The 14,941-nt window shown below is 40.0% G+C and overlaps 1 protein-coding gene across 1 annotated transcript in view; it reads left to right on the top strand.

Annotated features, from left to right (window-relative positions):
* The window catches only part of LOC104380215 (suppressor of tumorigenicity 14 protein homolog), a 17,818-nt gene extending 5,499 nt beyond the window's left edge, over window positions 1-12,319 (top strand). The window contains exons 2-8 of the mRNA XM_086622894.1: window positions 1,458-1,527; window positions 2,307-2,414; window positions 3,520-3,639; window positions 4,287-4,470; window positions 7,429-7,700; window positions 9,300-9,436; window positions 12,020-12,319. Coding sequence (XP_086479020.1) covers window positions 1,458-1,527; window positions 2,307-2,414; window positions 3,520-3,639; window positions 4,287-4,470; window positions 7,429-7,700; window positions 9,300-9,436; window positions 12,020-12,178 — 1,050 coding nt within the window. The 3' untranslated portion in view covers window positions 12,179-12,319. The remainder of the gene's footprint in view (window positions 1-1,457; window positions 1,528-2,306; window positions 2,415-3,519; window positions 3,640-4,286; window positions 4,471-7,428; window positions 7,701-9,299; window positions 9,437-12,019) is intronic.
* Window positions 12,320-14,941: the final 2,622 nt, after the last annotated feature.

Below are 14,941 nucleotides of genomic sequence, written 5' to 3' on the forward strand. Positions count from 1 at the left end.
TTCCCCCCCCCCCCCCCTTCCCCCCCCTTCCCCCCCCCCTTTCCCCCCTTCCCCCCCTCCCCCCACCCCCTTCCCCCCCCCCCCCTCCCCCCCCTCCCCCCCTCCCCCCTTTCACCCCCTTCCCCCCCCCCTCCTACCCTTCCCTCCCCTTCTCCCTTCCCTCCCCTTCCCCCCCTTTCTTTTCCCCCCCCTTTCTTTTCCCCCCCTTTCTTTTCCCCTCCCCCCCCCTTTCTTTTCCCCCCCTTTCTTTTCCCCCCCCTTTCTTTTCCCCCCCCTTTCTTTTCCCCCCCACCTTTTCTCCCCCCCCACGTTTTTCCCCCTTTTTTTCTTTTTTTACTGACACATCTGAAAAAGTGGAAGAGAACAAATATTTTTCATATATTGCAAAGAAACAGCTTAGCATCAACACCAGTTCTTAGTTTAAGCGAAAGTGAAATGAATTCTTGGTGAAAGGCTCTTTCATCATGAAATTGCTAGATTTGAAAAATGTTTGATTAAGCACTTATTCACATTAGATATGAAGTTGGAGTGCAGTAGCTCAGAGATGAATTTCTACAACATATTAATGTACAGAAATTTGTATTTCTGATACTAAGGAGAATGCCTAGTTGCCTAGTTTTGTTTTGGGGATTTTTTTGGTTGTTTGTTTGGTGGCTTTTTTCCCCCCCTCTTCCTTAGATACTCTTGTGTGAAGTACATTACTTTCACAAACTGAAGAGGTGTTTGCTATAGGTAGTAATTATATTACTGCGCTGAATCACTTTCAACTCTTAGAGTGCAGCAGTGAACATGAATTTAATTTTCCAACTCTATTTAGGTGAATATCGATTCATTTAATTCAGATTACTTGATAAAAATCTTTGGCCTATTATGCCACATAAGATACTATTTCCTTTTTTAATCAGTTTAGTTTATAAATGACACTAGCTTTATTTTTTTAATAGCCATTTTAATACCTTTTCAGGGTACAGTCCTGCGTTAATGCATTTAGATTGTAATAGCATTTCTAGTGCCATTAATTTCTTATTTTTCTAGCTTGTCCTTAGATGTGCAGATAGAACATAGATTCCTTCAAGCAACCAGTCTAAAGGTTAGAAAGGCAGCTCAGATGGTAGTGATGAATTAGATTATGGAAGGACAATTATTTCTTGTTTGTGTTCTGTAAACAGTTTGTTCTAGGAAGTTTAGAGACTGACTGATATTATGTCTAAAATATTGGTGGCTATCATTAAGATCAAACGAAGGATGTGAAAATCTGAAGTCTGGAGAAGAGGCTGTGTAGTGCATCTCTTTAAAGAGTAGGAGAACAGAAAAAAAATGAGAAGAGAATTTTACACCAATCTTTGCGTTTCTAAAAATAAAAAATAAAAATTAAGCAACAAATAGTCAAAGTAAACTATTTGTAAACAGTGAAAAGGGTATTAAAAAACAGTGTGGAGTTTTTTATTTTGTTCTAGTTGTCTGCTGTGAGAGGAGAAATAGAGAAGTTGCACTTTGACACTGTCTTGTGTGACAAGTTATCAGTAAGTAAAGAAAACACGGTGGAAAATAAAAAAAACTGTTTCCAGAGAATGATTGCCAATGACTCATCACCAGAAGTGAAGGATATTATTTTTTGTCATTCTGCCAGTATCTATTATGAGACATCTCATAATTTTTGTTAATGATCTAAATGATGGAGTAGAGAAGATGCTTATGAAACAGGAAAAGTGCCACAGATTAGAAAAAGAAATGTATTTAAGAGGGATATATTTATAAGTGATCCTGACAAGCTGGAGAATGTATATGGAGAAAATTATGTTCCATTCAATAAAGACAAGATCTGAACTTAGGTAATCAAATACACATGTGGATTGCCTAAATTAATTTTCTGCTAAAAAGTGCCTAAGGAGGTGATAACGGCTCAAAAGCTGACTTGACAGTCATACAATTTTCTGTGTGTGTCTTGTTTTGTTTTTTTGAAGTGTCATGTTAGGGTGTAAGACAGGAGTTTGAAAAGATTTTCCAAGTCACCAGTGGGAAGGTTTCAGCTAGAGTATGGTATCTAAACTGAGCACTGCACATCACAGAAGATCAGGAACAATGAAGAGATGCCGAAAAGAGTGACCAGGAGGTAATCCAAAGTCAGAGGGACGAGCACAAGTTAGATAATGCAACAAGCCACTGGAGGCTATCAAAACCAAGGTAGACTAATGTCTGACAGAGGTGGCACAGTAACATCAAGGTGATCTCTGGTAGGGAGTGTAGCACATAGCTGCTAGCCAGCCATTTGGATTATAAAGCATTTACAGACCTTTCTTCTTCAGGTTGTAATTCAGAACAGTTGAACTGTGGTGATGGGAAGTGTAAGCATCAGTATAAGACCTGTAAAGATGACGACAGCTGTGGGGTGGACAGTGATGAAAACAACTGCTGTAAGTATGTATTTTCAGCTATTTTCCAAAAGATGATGGAAGATAGAAGCAGGAATATGCTTATTGTAATGGATAAATGTAATATTTCTATATATTTTTTCATAACACAAAGTACAAGTTTCATAATAGTGAAAGCAAAACCCACAGAGGATAACTAGTTCTTGGGAGAGTCTAGAAAAGCAATTAATGACACAAAATCCAAGATAACAGTGATTTTAGTTAGATGACCTAACCACAGCTTGCTGGTGATCTTATTAGAAGAGCACTTTCTCCTCAACTACTGCTAGATCAGTAACAAATGATGTAAGGGAGAGAGACATAATAGCTTTGGGACTTTGGCCCTCTACCACATGCATGGTTTCTTTACTGTAGATCCATCACGGTTATGGACATTACTGGTGCTACGAATGTTTCTCTAGTGACCTGCTGCATTTTGCCTTTATAATTTTTGCCTTGCTTTGAATTTTAGGTCCTTGAGGTAGCCAGGAGTATGTCCTTGTTTGTTAAAAAAAATAAAAAGAAATCCCTTCCACTGTTTAGAGGGCACTGTAAACAACTGATAAGAATAATGATAGTAATGGAAGCCTATTGCTGAAATCTGTCAGGATTCCCACATATTAAATTGTGATAGTCCTTAGCAAAAAACTTACTGGAGGGAGGTATGAAGCTCTTCCACAGTTTTCTCAACTTTCACTTCAAAAAGGTTGACTTCCAGATGATATCTACTGTGAAGGTTTATAATTTGTAATGCCAGTAGTACTAGTGAAAGTAAAACAACAGATTCAACAAGCCTAGTTTGTTCAGTTTAGAGTCAAGTAAAATGGGAGTGAGGACAGTTGGAGGCTCTTGTGGTTTTCTCCTCATGGACAGTGGAGACTGAAATTAGTGTGATCATTAATCAGGGTGGAACATTGCCCCTATCCATTCTCCATAGAGGAATCAGTTAGGAATCAGTTACACCAGGATAGACTTTGACTTCAAGCAGACTGGAATGTGTAGCTTTGAACAACTGTGTACCACTGAGTAGATTCAATGTGCCATTTTTTTTAATAATTTGAAACCACGGCTCCAAACATGTGAAACTATCTTCTCTCTCTTATTTCAGCCTACAAAAGTTGCTCCCCTTATGCATACAAATGCCTCAATGGAAAATGCTTACTGAAACCACATCCTGAGTGTGATGGGAAAAGAGATTGTGCAGATGGATCTGATGAAATGAACTGTGGTGTAGTAACATTTATTTAAAAATTAGTTAATGGCTTGAGAAACTGAGTCAGGAATTTGTGCTGTGGTCAAGCATTACTGGATTAAGAACTGATTAAATCTGATGTGAATTGAAAAAAAAATTAATCTCCTGGTAACGTCTTTATGAAAATGTCTGTCTTGAATTTTTCATTTTAAATGACTGATCCCTTAAGACTGTTTCATTTTCAATCCACTGATCCCTTTTGTCTATGATGCCTTATTTCAAGCAATGCACACTTTCAGTATAAGCTGGTAGGTCTTAGTGCTTGTTTGAGCTGAATGAAATACAGTCAAGGAGCTGTGTATGTAAGGAGGGAAAAGACATGAGATTTTATTCAAGTGAACTTTTAGAACCAATCCACCTTAGAATTGTGCTTAAATGTCTTTTTGAGTTACTAATCTCTTTAGAAAGCTATAAGGGAGGATGGGTAACAATTGGTTTATTCCTGACCTGCCCATTGAGTGAAAATGGGCAAGTAACCTTACCTTTTTACTGATTCCACAGAAAGAAAATTCTTTCTTTTCCAACAGCTTTGAGGTCTGTGGGTAAAAATGTATGTATTAAGCATAGCAAAGTAAAATGACCTTGAGGTTTTTGTTATTATTTTATTCAATTATTTCTATTAGCTTGTGGAAGACACCAGCTTAAGAAAAACAGAATTGTTGGAGGTGAAGATGCAAGATCTGGAAAGTGGCCTTGGCAAGCAAGTTTACAGATGGGAGCACATGGCCATATATGTGGCGCATCTGTTATTTCCAATAGGTGGCTCATATCTGCTGCCCATTGCTTCTTGGATTCTGATTCTGAGAGGTAGGAATAAATTATGCTGTCATAGAGTATTTGTGGCTTAAAAACCTTACCATGTTGCTTTCAAAAGCTTGCAGTAGCTATTCCTTGTCTAGATAAGTTGATTCAGCGTCTAACTCTGTGATATGATATCACTACATGAACCTTCAATATTGTATTCAAAAGCCCTAAGTGTCTGAAATATTTTACCTCCATTGCCAGTGAATCCTGCATGACAAAACACACCAATTTGCTAGATTTTTAGATCAAACACAAAAAGAAAGCCTACAGAGAGTGCAAGCAAGGACAGGTAGCCTGGGAGGAATACAGAGTAACTGTCTCAGCAACCAGGGATCAGCTTAGGAAAGCTAAAGTCCTGATAAAATTAAATCTAGCCAGAGACATCAAGCACAACAAGAAAAACTGATAGGTATATCAGTGATAAAAGGAGGACTGGGGAAAATGTGGACCTTCTCCAAAAGGAAACGGGAGACCTGGTTACCCAGGACATGGAGAAGACTGAGGTACTCCATGACTTTTTTGCCTCAGTCTTCACTGGCATGAGCTCTAGATGCACTGTCCAAGTCCCAGAAGGCAAAGGCAGGGACTGGGAAAATGAAGAACCACCCACTGTAGGAGAAGATCAGGTTCAAGAACATCTAAAGAACCTGAAGGTGCACAAGTCCATGGGAGCTGATGATGTGCATTCACGAGTCCTGAGGGAACTGGCAGATGAAGTTGCTAAGCCAATATCCGTCACATTTGTGAAGACATGGAAGTCCAGTGAAGCTTCCACTGACTGGAAAAGGGGAAACTTAACCCCTATTTTTAAACAGGGAAAAAAGGAAGACCTGAGAACTACGGATCAGTCAGTCTCACCTACGTGCCTGGCAAGATCATGAAGCAGATGCTTCTGTAAACTACATTAAGGCATATAGAAAAAAAGGAGGTGATTGGTGACAGGCAACACAGCTTCTCTAAGTGCAAATTGTGCCTGACAAATTTGGTGGCCTTCTATGGTGAGGTTGCAGTGTTGGTGGATAAGAGAAGAGTGACTGACATCATCTGCCTGGACTTGTGGAAAGCATTTGACACTGTCCCACAAGACATCCTTGTCTCTAAATTGGAGAGACATGGATTTGAAGGATGGACCACTCGGTGGATAAGGAATTGGCTGGATAGTCACACTCAGAGTTGTGGTCAACAGCTTGATGTCCAAGTGGAGACCAGTGATGAGTGGTGTTCCTCAGGGATTGATATTGGGGCCGGTGCTGTTTAACATCTTTGTCAGCAACATGGACAGTGGGATCGAGTGCATATTCAGCAAGTTTGTTGACAACACCAAGCTGCATGATGTGAGTGATACGCTGGAGGGAAAGGATGCCATCCAGAGGGACCTTGACAGGCTGGAGAGGTGGGCTCGTGCGAACCTCATGAAGTTTAACAAGGCCAAGCACAAGGTTCTGCACATGGGTCAGGGCAATCCCAGACGCAAGCTGGGCAGAGAATGGATTGAGAGCAGCCCTGAGGAAAAGGACTTGGGGGTGTTGATTGATGAGAAGCTCAACATGAGCTGGCAATGTGCGCTTGCAGCCCAGAAAGGAAATTGTATCCTGGGCTGCATCAAAAGAAGTGTGGCCAGCAGGTTGAGGGAAGTGATTCCGCCCCTCTACTCTGCTCTTGTGAGACCTCATCTGGAGTGCTGCGTTCAGCTCTGGGGTCATCAACACAAGAAGGACACGGACCTGTTGCAGTGCATCCAGAGGAGGTCCATGAAGATGATCCGAGGGCTGGAGCACCTCTGCTATGAAGACAGGCTGAGAGAGTTGGGGTTGTTCAGACTGGAGCTGAGAAGACTCCGGGGAGACCTTCTAGCAGCCTTCCAGTACTTTAAAGGGGGCCTACAAGAAAGCTGGAGAGGGACTTTTTACAAGGACATGTAGTGATAGGACAAGGGGTAACGGCTTTAAACTGAAAGAGGGGAGATGTCGCGGACTGCCTGTGTCTTCTTCCGATGGGTCGCAACCAACCGACTGTTGCGACCACAAGGTATTCTACAATCAGAAGGCTCTTCTAAACTCACTGCTACCTTAATCCAACAGAGAGCTCCAATTCACGCTCTCCCGAGGGCTCCTACCTCTCCAAACTCCAGGAGGGAAATGCCCCACTCCCTCTTGGGAGTGCCCCACCTTTAAACTTCCCATAGGTCACGTGGTCTCCGGCCAACCAACGTGACTCAGCACCTGTCTTGATGAGGCACAGGTGCTTCTCATGTAGCAGCCGGGAAACTTCCCCGACAGGGAGATGTCGATTAGACCTGAGGAAGAAATTTTTCACTCTGAGGGTGGTGAAGTACTGGAACAGGTTGCCCAGAGAAGTTGTAAGTGTCCCATCCTTGGAAGTGTTCAAGGCCAGGTTAAATCGGACCAACCTGATCTAGTGGAAGGTGTCCCTGCCCATGACAGGGGGATTAGAACTAGATGATCTTTAAGGTCCCTTCCAACCCAAACCATTCTATGAATCTGCGATTTAATGTAAACATCATTTTTCAGAAGGGAAGAATTTTCTCAGCAGAAGCTATGGCCTTTTCTCCCAAGGAAAGGACTATTTATTGATAAGTAGAAAGTAAAACTCACCGATGTTCAGTTTAGGTACTGTAAATTGAAAAGACATACCTCTCCTATATGTGGCAAAGAGGAAATAAAATTTAATAATACACTTTTCTGACTTCTAAGGCATGGTGCACTGCAAGGAATTGGTCTCATAGCCCCAAGAAATTATTATTTTTAAAATAATAAGTAAAATGTTGCTTAATGTTTTAGAAGACAGAGACTATACTGCTTCTATCTTCCTAAGTGGTATTCTACTCCGCTCACTTTGCTTCTGGTGAATTTCATCAAATACCAAAAAGTAGATAAAATGGAGTGAGCTGACACTGCATTACTTTCCAACGGGACATTCTAAAAAGCATTCTCTTTGCAGATACTCAGTTCCTTCAGGATGGAGAGCGTACATGGGCTTACATACTACTAATGAAAAGAACAATCGTATAGCTGTGAGATCAATCAAGAGGATTGTTGTTCACCCACAGTATGACCAATCTATCTCAGACTATGACATTGCCCTGCTGGAAATGGAGATGCCTGTATTCTTCAGTGAGCTGGTACAGCCCATTTGTTTACCCAGCACCTCTAGAGTATTTGTTTATGGAACTGTCTGCTATGTAACTGGCTGGGGAGCCATAAAAGAAAATAGTATGTTCATTTCCTGGATATACTTCTTGCTAATTTGGCTTACTTTTAAACTCTGACAATGAAACATTTATAGTCGTGAGAAAAAATACCTGTGGTTTACTTAGTAGGTCTATAAAAAGCTAGAAAATGTCCCCTTACCTACAGTCTGTGAATTCTGAATGTTTGCTTGGATGGCAGGTGATAAGTGCTAATATGTGTACTTGAGTGTCACAGACCATTGAAAAACAAATTATCATAGATTTACAAAAATGTGCATCTTTTCACGCTCATGGCTTGTTTTATCTGGCAAATAGGTCATGAGCAGTCTTACAGGTAAAGAAAATAGTGACTTGCAACTATTGCAGAGAAAGAACGTATCTCTAAGACTGTGTTTGACAATATGAGGCCATGAACAGCAATAATTGCAAGAATATTATGCACGTTTTTTGTTTTGTCTCTCTTAAACAAAGGCAATTTAATGTATGCCCCATGAAGAGTTCTGCCTGCATGGCTTGGAGTAGCATGCTGTGGTGGGAAGGCAGGAAAAAAGCAAACGAGTTGGAGAGGGGTGATGAGGGAGCACGTAGGATCTGGGCTCTGTCTCAGCTTTATTCAGGAGCCAGCTTTGAAACCTGGGCTTAGGCAGCTCCTCAGCATGGCAGTGGTCTCCACAATTGCACTGAGACAGAATTCCTCATGTTTGATCAGAAGCCACGTGCTATGGTAACTCTGGCTTTCTTAATATATTTCTTTAAAAAAAGATTTAAATCTAGATAATAACATAATAGCCTAAAGAAGTGCAAATGGCTTTAGAATCGATGCCTTCTTACAATATTTTTCTTTTTAACGAAATTCCATAGGTAATATTTAAAAATCAGTATAATGGTATGTGAAAAAGCTGTCTTTTTCTATATCTTACCTGTTTCATTCCCAAACTACCCTCAGATCCAAATGAGCAAACAGACCAAAACCCAGTACTTACTCTGATCATCCAGATTCCAAAAAGGTTATGTTTACTGTTAAGCCAAAATACGATTGAGAATATTTAGTTCACAGTGACACCTTATGCCAATACCATGGTACAGAATGAAGTTCTTAGCATCACTTGTGACTTACAGGATTGATTTTTTTTTTTAATTACTCCTTCCCCCCATCCATCAGCTTCACTCCTCAGGTCCTTCCCTAGAAGTGAGAGAATGGAAAAGAATGTAAAAACTTCATTTACTAGGGCTTGGACAACGTTTGGAGCACAAATAACAACAAAAAGCTTTGCGAGTAATTTGAAATGGCATTAGAAAACAGTCACATTTTGTGGAATCTTTTATTATAATTTGCATGGCTTTTTTTTTATTATTATTTTCTGGCAGAAGACGCTCATAAGGATAAAGACTAAGGAAATAGAAAGGTGGTGCATAGGGACCTCTATGTCTAGAGGGTAGTGTAGACAACAGCTTTCAAAAGCTGAGGGCAGGCAGCAATTGAAGGGAGGGGAATTACTTTCCTGTCATCAGCTGGGTAGATTTTGAGTTTGGAGCAATTCTCTTTTGTTTTGGCAAGTAATATCTCTGTTAGAAATCTGTACCATCATAACCTCTGCAATTGCATTTGTATTTTTTCTAGGTCGTCTTGCCAAAACACTGCAGGAAGCTCGAGTGAGAATAATTAACCAAAGTGTTTGCAACAAGCTGTATGATGATCTTATCACATCACGTATGCTGTGTGCTGGGAATCTTAATGGTGGTGTTGATGCATGCCAGGTAATCTGGAGCTTGTAGAGAAACTACAAAGGAATACTTGCTTTCATCAGAAAACTGCTCAGAGTTGTGGGTTTTTTGTGTTCTGTTTTTTTTTCTTAGTAATAGAGTGAGATGTCTTGAGTATATGGTTAATTTAACATGGCAATTGAAGACTCTCCAAAATAAGAAGGGAAATTTGACATAGATAATCTCTGAATCTCTTGAGAAACGTTGCTTTGAAAAGATAAGGGGTAGAACGCATTGCAAAAAAAATTTTTTCCTGTTCAACAGTTACGTTTCCCATAAAAGAACAGAGATGTAAGGGTAAAAGGGATAAAGTTAGGGCCATCTGTGATTTTTGCTATTCATATTGTTTTTTTACTTTTTTTGATGACTGTGTGTGGAATTAATAAAATACCGTAACAGTATGATGAGTAATGTATGGTTACAATTACGAAGAAATACAAAAGGCAAAGGTCAGCTAGGTTTGGTAAATGCAGTTGCAATGCTGCCTTTTAATTTCATATGTTCATTCATATGTATAAGTACAAGTTTTGAATACATCAAGGTATCATAACTCATATGACCTAGTTTATTTGCACACACAATCAGAAACTGGGCTTTGGATATACTTCAACTGTCTTGACTCTGCCTTCCTTCTCCTTCTCAGTTGTTAGACTGGTTATGTACTTTTTCAATATTTAAACTTATTATGATGAATACCTGCTTTCAAAATTAAAAACATGGTCATTATACCCGTTACTGTGTAAAGAGAGAGGAATGTGTTACTGATTTTAGACTGTGGTATTTCATAGAATTTTTCTGTAATATATGAATTTTACTATTTTAATGTAGTAGGATCGTTTTTGCAAGATCTTATCTCTTAATGGGTCAAACTTCTTTATACACAATAGACTATTTGCAGGATCATCCTGCAGTATCTCTAAATCAATGAATTATTACTTTTGTTAACTTTATGTGCAGCTTGTGTATAACCTTAGACCTCATAATTATATTGCAAAACTTGTTGATTTAGAGGCTTGATGTTCCTCCAAAAACTGTATTTCAAATGGTCTTGAATTTTTAGATAGATATTTTAACCAATCGGGCTATATTCCTTAATGGTCAATCCAGTTTCTGAGATAATACGCTGTGTTTGAGTCCTGGCACACTGGCCCTCTGAGCCTTTAAGTTTTTAATCTGAGTAGCATCTCTGCTATTTCTTTCTTTTCAGTCACTAGTATATTTCCTCTGCAGCACTACAGAGGAATGATGCTGGCAGTTCAGGAAATCTCTGCAGCACCCTGAAACCCTTTACTACAATTCCAGACTTGTGGGCATCCTGGTTAGTTTCATGTCTTCATGGACACATAAGCTGTGCATGTACTGCACAGGTTATGCGAAGCTTCCAAACACCTTTCATTTTTAGGGGATGTGAAATAAAATATTTACTCTTTCAGACTGTTTTCTGATCACTCTAGGATGTTCTTTGGTCTTGGTTCCTTCCACTCCACCATCATAGAGCCCCTTTAGTCTTTCAGAACTGGCTGTGTAATTGGCCAGAGTATATAGCCTGCTTTCTCAAGTCACTTTGGGATCAGCCTTTAGGATTATCAAAATTGCTAGTATTATAGCTGTCCAAGAGAGAGGAAGAACAGTTCTGACGTCTTATCTCTAGATAATTTCGTTTGGTTGGGGGATGAAGGCTCTCTATTGTTACTTTTTTCTTGGTACATGGCTTTCTTCTGACATCTTCCATGTTTTAGCTCCAACTGGGGAGAGCAAACAAACCCCAGGGTCAACTTGGAGGCCACTGACAGCCTTGCATGCGTAAGGTACAGCTGCAGAGATGAGCTGCGTTCGTAACTGCTCGGAGTTGTGTGAACTGCTCTGTTCACAGAAGGTGTACAAGGTTAAAACAATGAAGGGCACAAAGCTTTTGTAAGCCCAAACGCATTTTGGTCCTGTGAACTGAACTAAATGGCAATTTTTATTTTTCTACGTTGCTGTATTGAGCTGCATGTTCCCTTCGAGAAGCCAGTTCTTATTTGCACGTTCCTTAGTTTTTGTTCTTCCTCTCCTTCTGTGAATGTAAACAGAGTCTTGATTATGAAACTGCTGATAATACTTCATTGTGCCTGGTTTGGTTTTGGGGTTATTTTTTGTCGTTGTATTTGTTGAGGGTGTGTGATATCTTTCTGTTCCTACCTAATAGACAGTTCTGCCTTCAACCTGTGAACAATTTATGGTTAAACAGTAGTAGAATTCCCACTTCCCATCCCTATCTTCTCCTCTCCTCACTCAGCGTACGATCAGTTGCTTTATGAATCCCATAATGGGACATTAGGAAGGAGTTATTTTTAAAACTTCTCCTTGCCATTGCTTTATATTGATTCGTGCACTACTTCCATAAGTTAAAAATTGAATAAATTTGACATCTAGCTGGGTACACTTTATCCAGAAATAAGATTCTTATATTAAATTGTAATTCCAGAAAGAGAGGGGCGGGCATTTACTGTCCTTAAATAACCTAACTTTTGTTACAGTGCTCTGTGTGTGTGTGAGTGCGCACATGTACTAATGGCCGAACTCCCTTCGTTTTAGGGAGATTCTGGAGGTCCCCTGGCCTGCACAGGAAAAGGAAATAGGTGGTACCTTGCTGGCGTTGTGAGCTGGGGTGAAGGGTGTGCTCGGCGCAATCGTCCTGGTGTATACACTAAGGTGACAGCACTTTATGACTGGATTCGTCAGAACACAAACTGATGCGTCAAGCACATGCAGATCATTTCCTCTGTGAAAGCTGCTTCCTACAGTAGTCTATCATGTCCATCTCTGCTGATATAACATGCAAATGTCATTGACTGTTTCTTTGTGAAAGAATGCACTTTCTTAATGAAAAAGCTATTGTTTGTTGTTCACCTAGCAGTAACTGTTCAGATTCAGAGCAACTTCAGACTCCTTATGGGTTCATCTTCCTTATCCTCAGCAGCAGAAACAGCACTGCCTTAAAAACAACATAAAATGTTTTAGAACCTGTAACAAAAATACAGCCAACTCTTTCTTTTGCTAATCTTTTCCCCTCCTTCCATCTCCCTTGCTGTATATATATCTATATATGTTTCCACATACACATATCTGGATATTCATGACCATATCCCATATATAGTCAACTCGTATGTATTACCTTAGTAATGTTACAGGATTCTAAACATAAATAATTATTTCATGTTTCTTGAAAATACAACTAGTATAATAAGTATTGTGTACAAAGCTGAGATTAATTCATTCTCTAGTTCTACTGTCACTACACAACTCTCTCTTTCTGGACTGTAACTTTTGGTCTACCTCCTGTGTTTTCCTAAAAACATCAGATATATAGCTCACTAACATTAGAATGAAAGAAATTTTCATTAAAGAACTGGAAGAGCATAATTTAGGTTCTTTGGGATGATGCTCAAATAAGAGGAAAGAAATCATCAGTTTTAATTAATTAAACAAAAGGAAACTTTGGTACTTTCTTAACATTCTCTTTACAATTTGAACATAGTTGTAGGCTGTTTGCATATGTTACAAGTGTATTTCCCCAGCTCTGGCTCTGGCATGCTTTGTGAATTTTGGCATGTTCCTGCTGGGTTTGTGCTGCTTTTCCTGATGTCCTTGGTCTGCAGCAAGCAGAGTTTCAGGGTCAGGATTTTTGCTTTATATCTTTTCCTGGGCTGTATCCACATGACTATGTAACATTGAAATGAACACAAAAGGGATTTATGTGGTTGGATCTGTTCTTGGACTCAAAGAAAGTAGAAGGGGAAATTATAACCATGTTCCTTTAACCCTAGTAGTAAATGTAAGCTCCTCAGGAGATAATAATTATCAAGGGTGTCAGCCCAAATCTATCCAATTTCAGGTTTCCGAAGCTGTTTATGGGACTTAAGAATGCTAGTATTCAGTTGAATAAAAGATCTGTCTAGATGGTCTTAAAATTGCGCCAAATATTTGGAAGTGCTTAGCTTTCACATGTAATGTATTAAAAAGAAAAAGATAATGAGGCTGGCAATTTGAATATCAGTCATTGCTGCTGACACAGCAGTGTCGGGGAAAAGAGTGGAATGAGCTACCACTGCAATTTGCATACAGTGAGGTTCCTGAGTCTAACACTGATACGGCTTTTCCTTCCTTTCTTGCTCTGATGTTGGGCATATCACCTCCAGCCCACCCCCTCCAACACAATGCTTGTGTCAAACTTAATACATAAGCTATAGTCTTTATAGGCTATATCTTTAAAAGCTAGTCAATCAGTCACATATTCCTTTTAATAAATGTGCTAAAAATGCAAGTGGTTATGTTTTATTCGTCTGATTGTGCCTCTGAAACTTTAATCCCCAGGTGCAAGAAGAACTACATTTGTACCTTAGAGTTTCTTTCTTTAGTAAAGTTAAGCCTAACTTGCCCGTTTTAGTAAAGCACATGTTTAATGGCTCAAGTTTCTTTTCCTTGTATTAAAACCAGAGATGTTTTCACTACGGAAGAAAGTTTTCCTGCTGTGCTGTTTTAGATAAGAGCCTAGGCCAGAAAGTTCAGATCGGTTCTCTACTTCCCATTTTCTTTAAAAGTTTCTCAGTTCCATGCATCAGAAGGGCCAGTTACTTCACATGCAAGAGAGGCACCAAGTGTGGAAGCTGGATTGCCCAGACGAAAGAAACTCAAGGCTTTGTAAGAAGCTCTTTCACAAATGTAAGCAACAGGACTTTGGCTTTTGCAGGGTGAGATCTGTAATCATTAACTCATTTGACTTAGAAAAAACGTTTTGGTTTCAGACAATTCAGCAGGAAGGTAAAGTCTTTTACTCTGAGTGGAAATGAAATAAATGAAGAAATAAATATCTCCAGCAGGAGTACTGAGAACCAGTAAGTAAAAGCTTTTTTTTAGTGAAGACGTCTCAGGTAAATTCTTGCGGATCCAGACACACTTTTTGATCTTGATGACTGCTCAGCTTCATCCTTGGTCCTCCAGATTTTTAAGGATTCTCCAGAACCAAAAGGTGGGGTATGCAATTTGTATTTCTTCTTATTTGCTGAATGAAACCAAGCCGCGTGCTCAGTTCGATGGAGTGCCTTTGCCTTGGTGGCTGTGACATGACATCAGGAATCTGAACCCCCAGGAATGCTCCAGGCATCAGTAGCCAGATGAGTTGCACAATGGGAAAATCAGGGGGGAGGAAAAGCATCCTCAGCATTTGGCAGGAAAAGAAGGAGCAGTGCTGTGAGTAGATGTGCAGTCAGCAATGGAGGGAGTTGGAGAAAGAGTTTTTTGTTTTCCTCTTAAATGCCTGATCCTCTCTGTGCTGGGACAAGACAGGGAGAAAGAGTGCAGCTACTGGCTGCCTGCCCAATCCTTTAATTCAGAGAGGGAGAGAGGTGCTCTGTGGGGAGGAAGGAGAAACACGAGGATGGAGTCAGAACAGGAGAAATGAGAGGAGGCAGGATGAGGGAAGGATACTGGGGGAGTGGAGGAGGAACTGGCCCCTGG

The sequence above is a fragment of the Tauraco erythrolophus genome, chromosome 1 (assembly GCF_009769465.1).
Source record: "Tauraco erythrolophus isolate bTauEry1 chromosome 1, bTauEry1.pri, whole genome shotgun sequence".
NCBI classification, from domain to species: Eukaryota; Metazoa; Chordata; class Aves; order Musophagiformes; family Musophagidae; genus Tauraco; species Tauraco erythrolophus.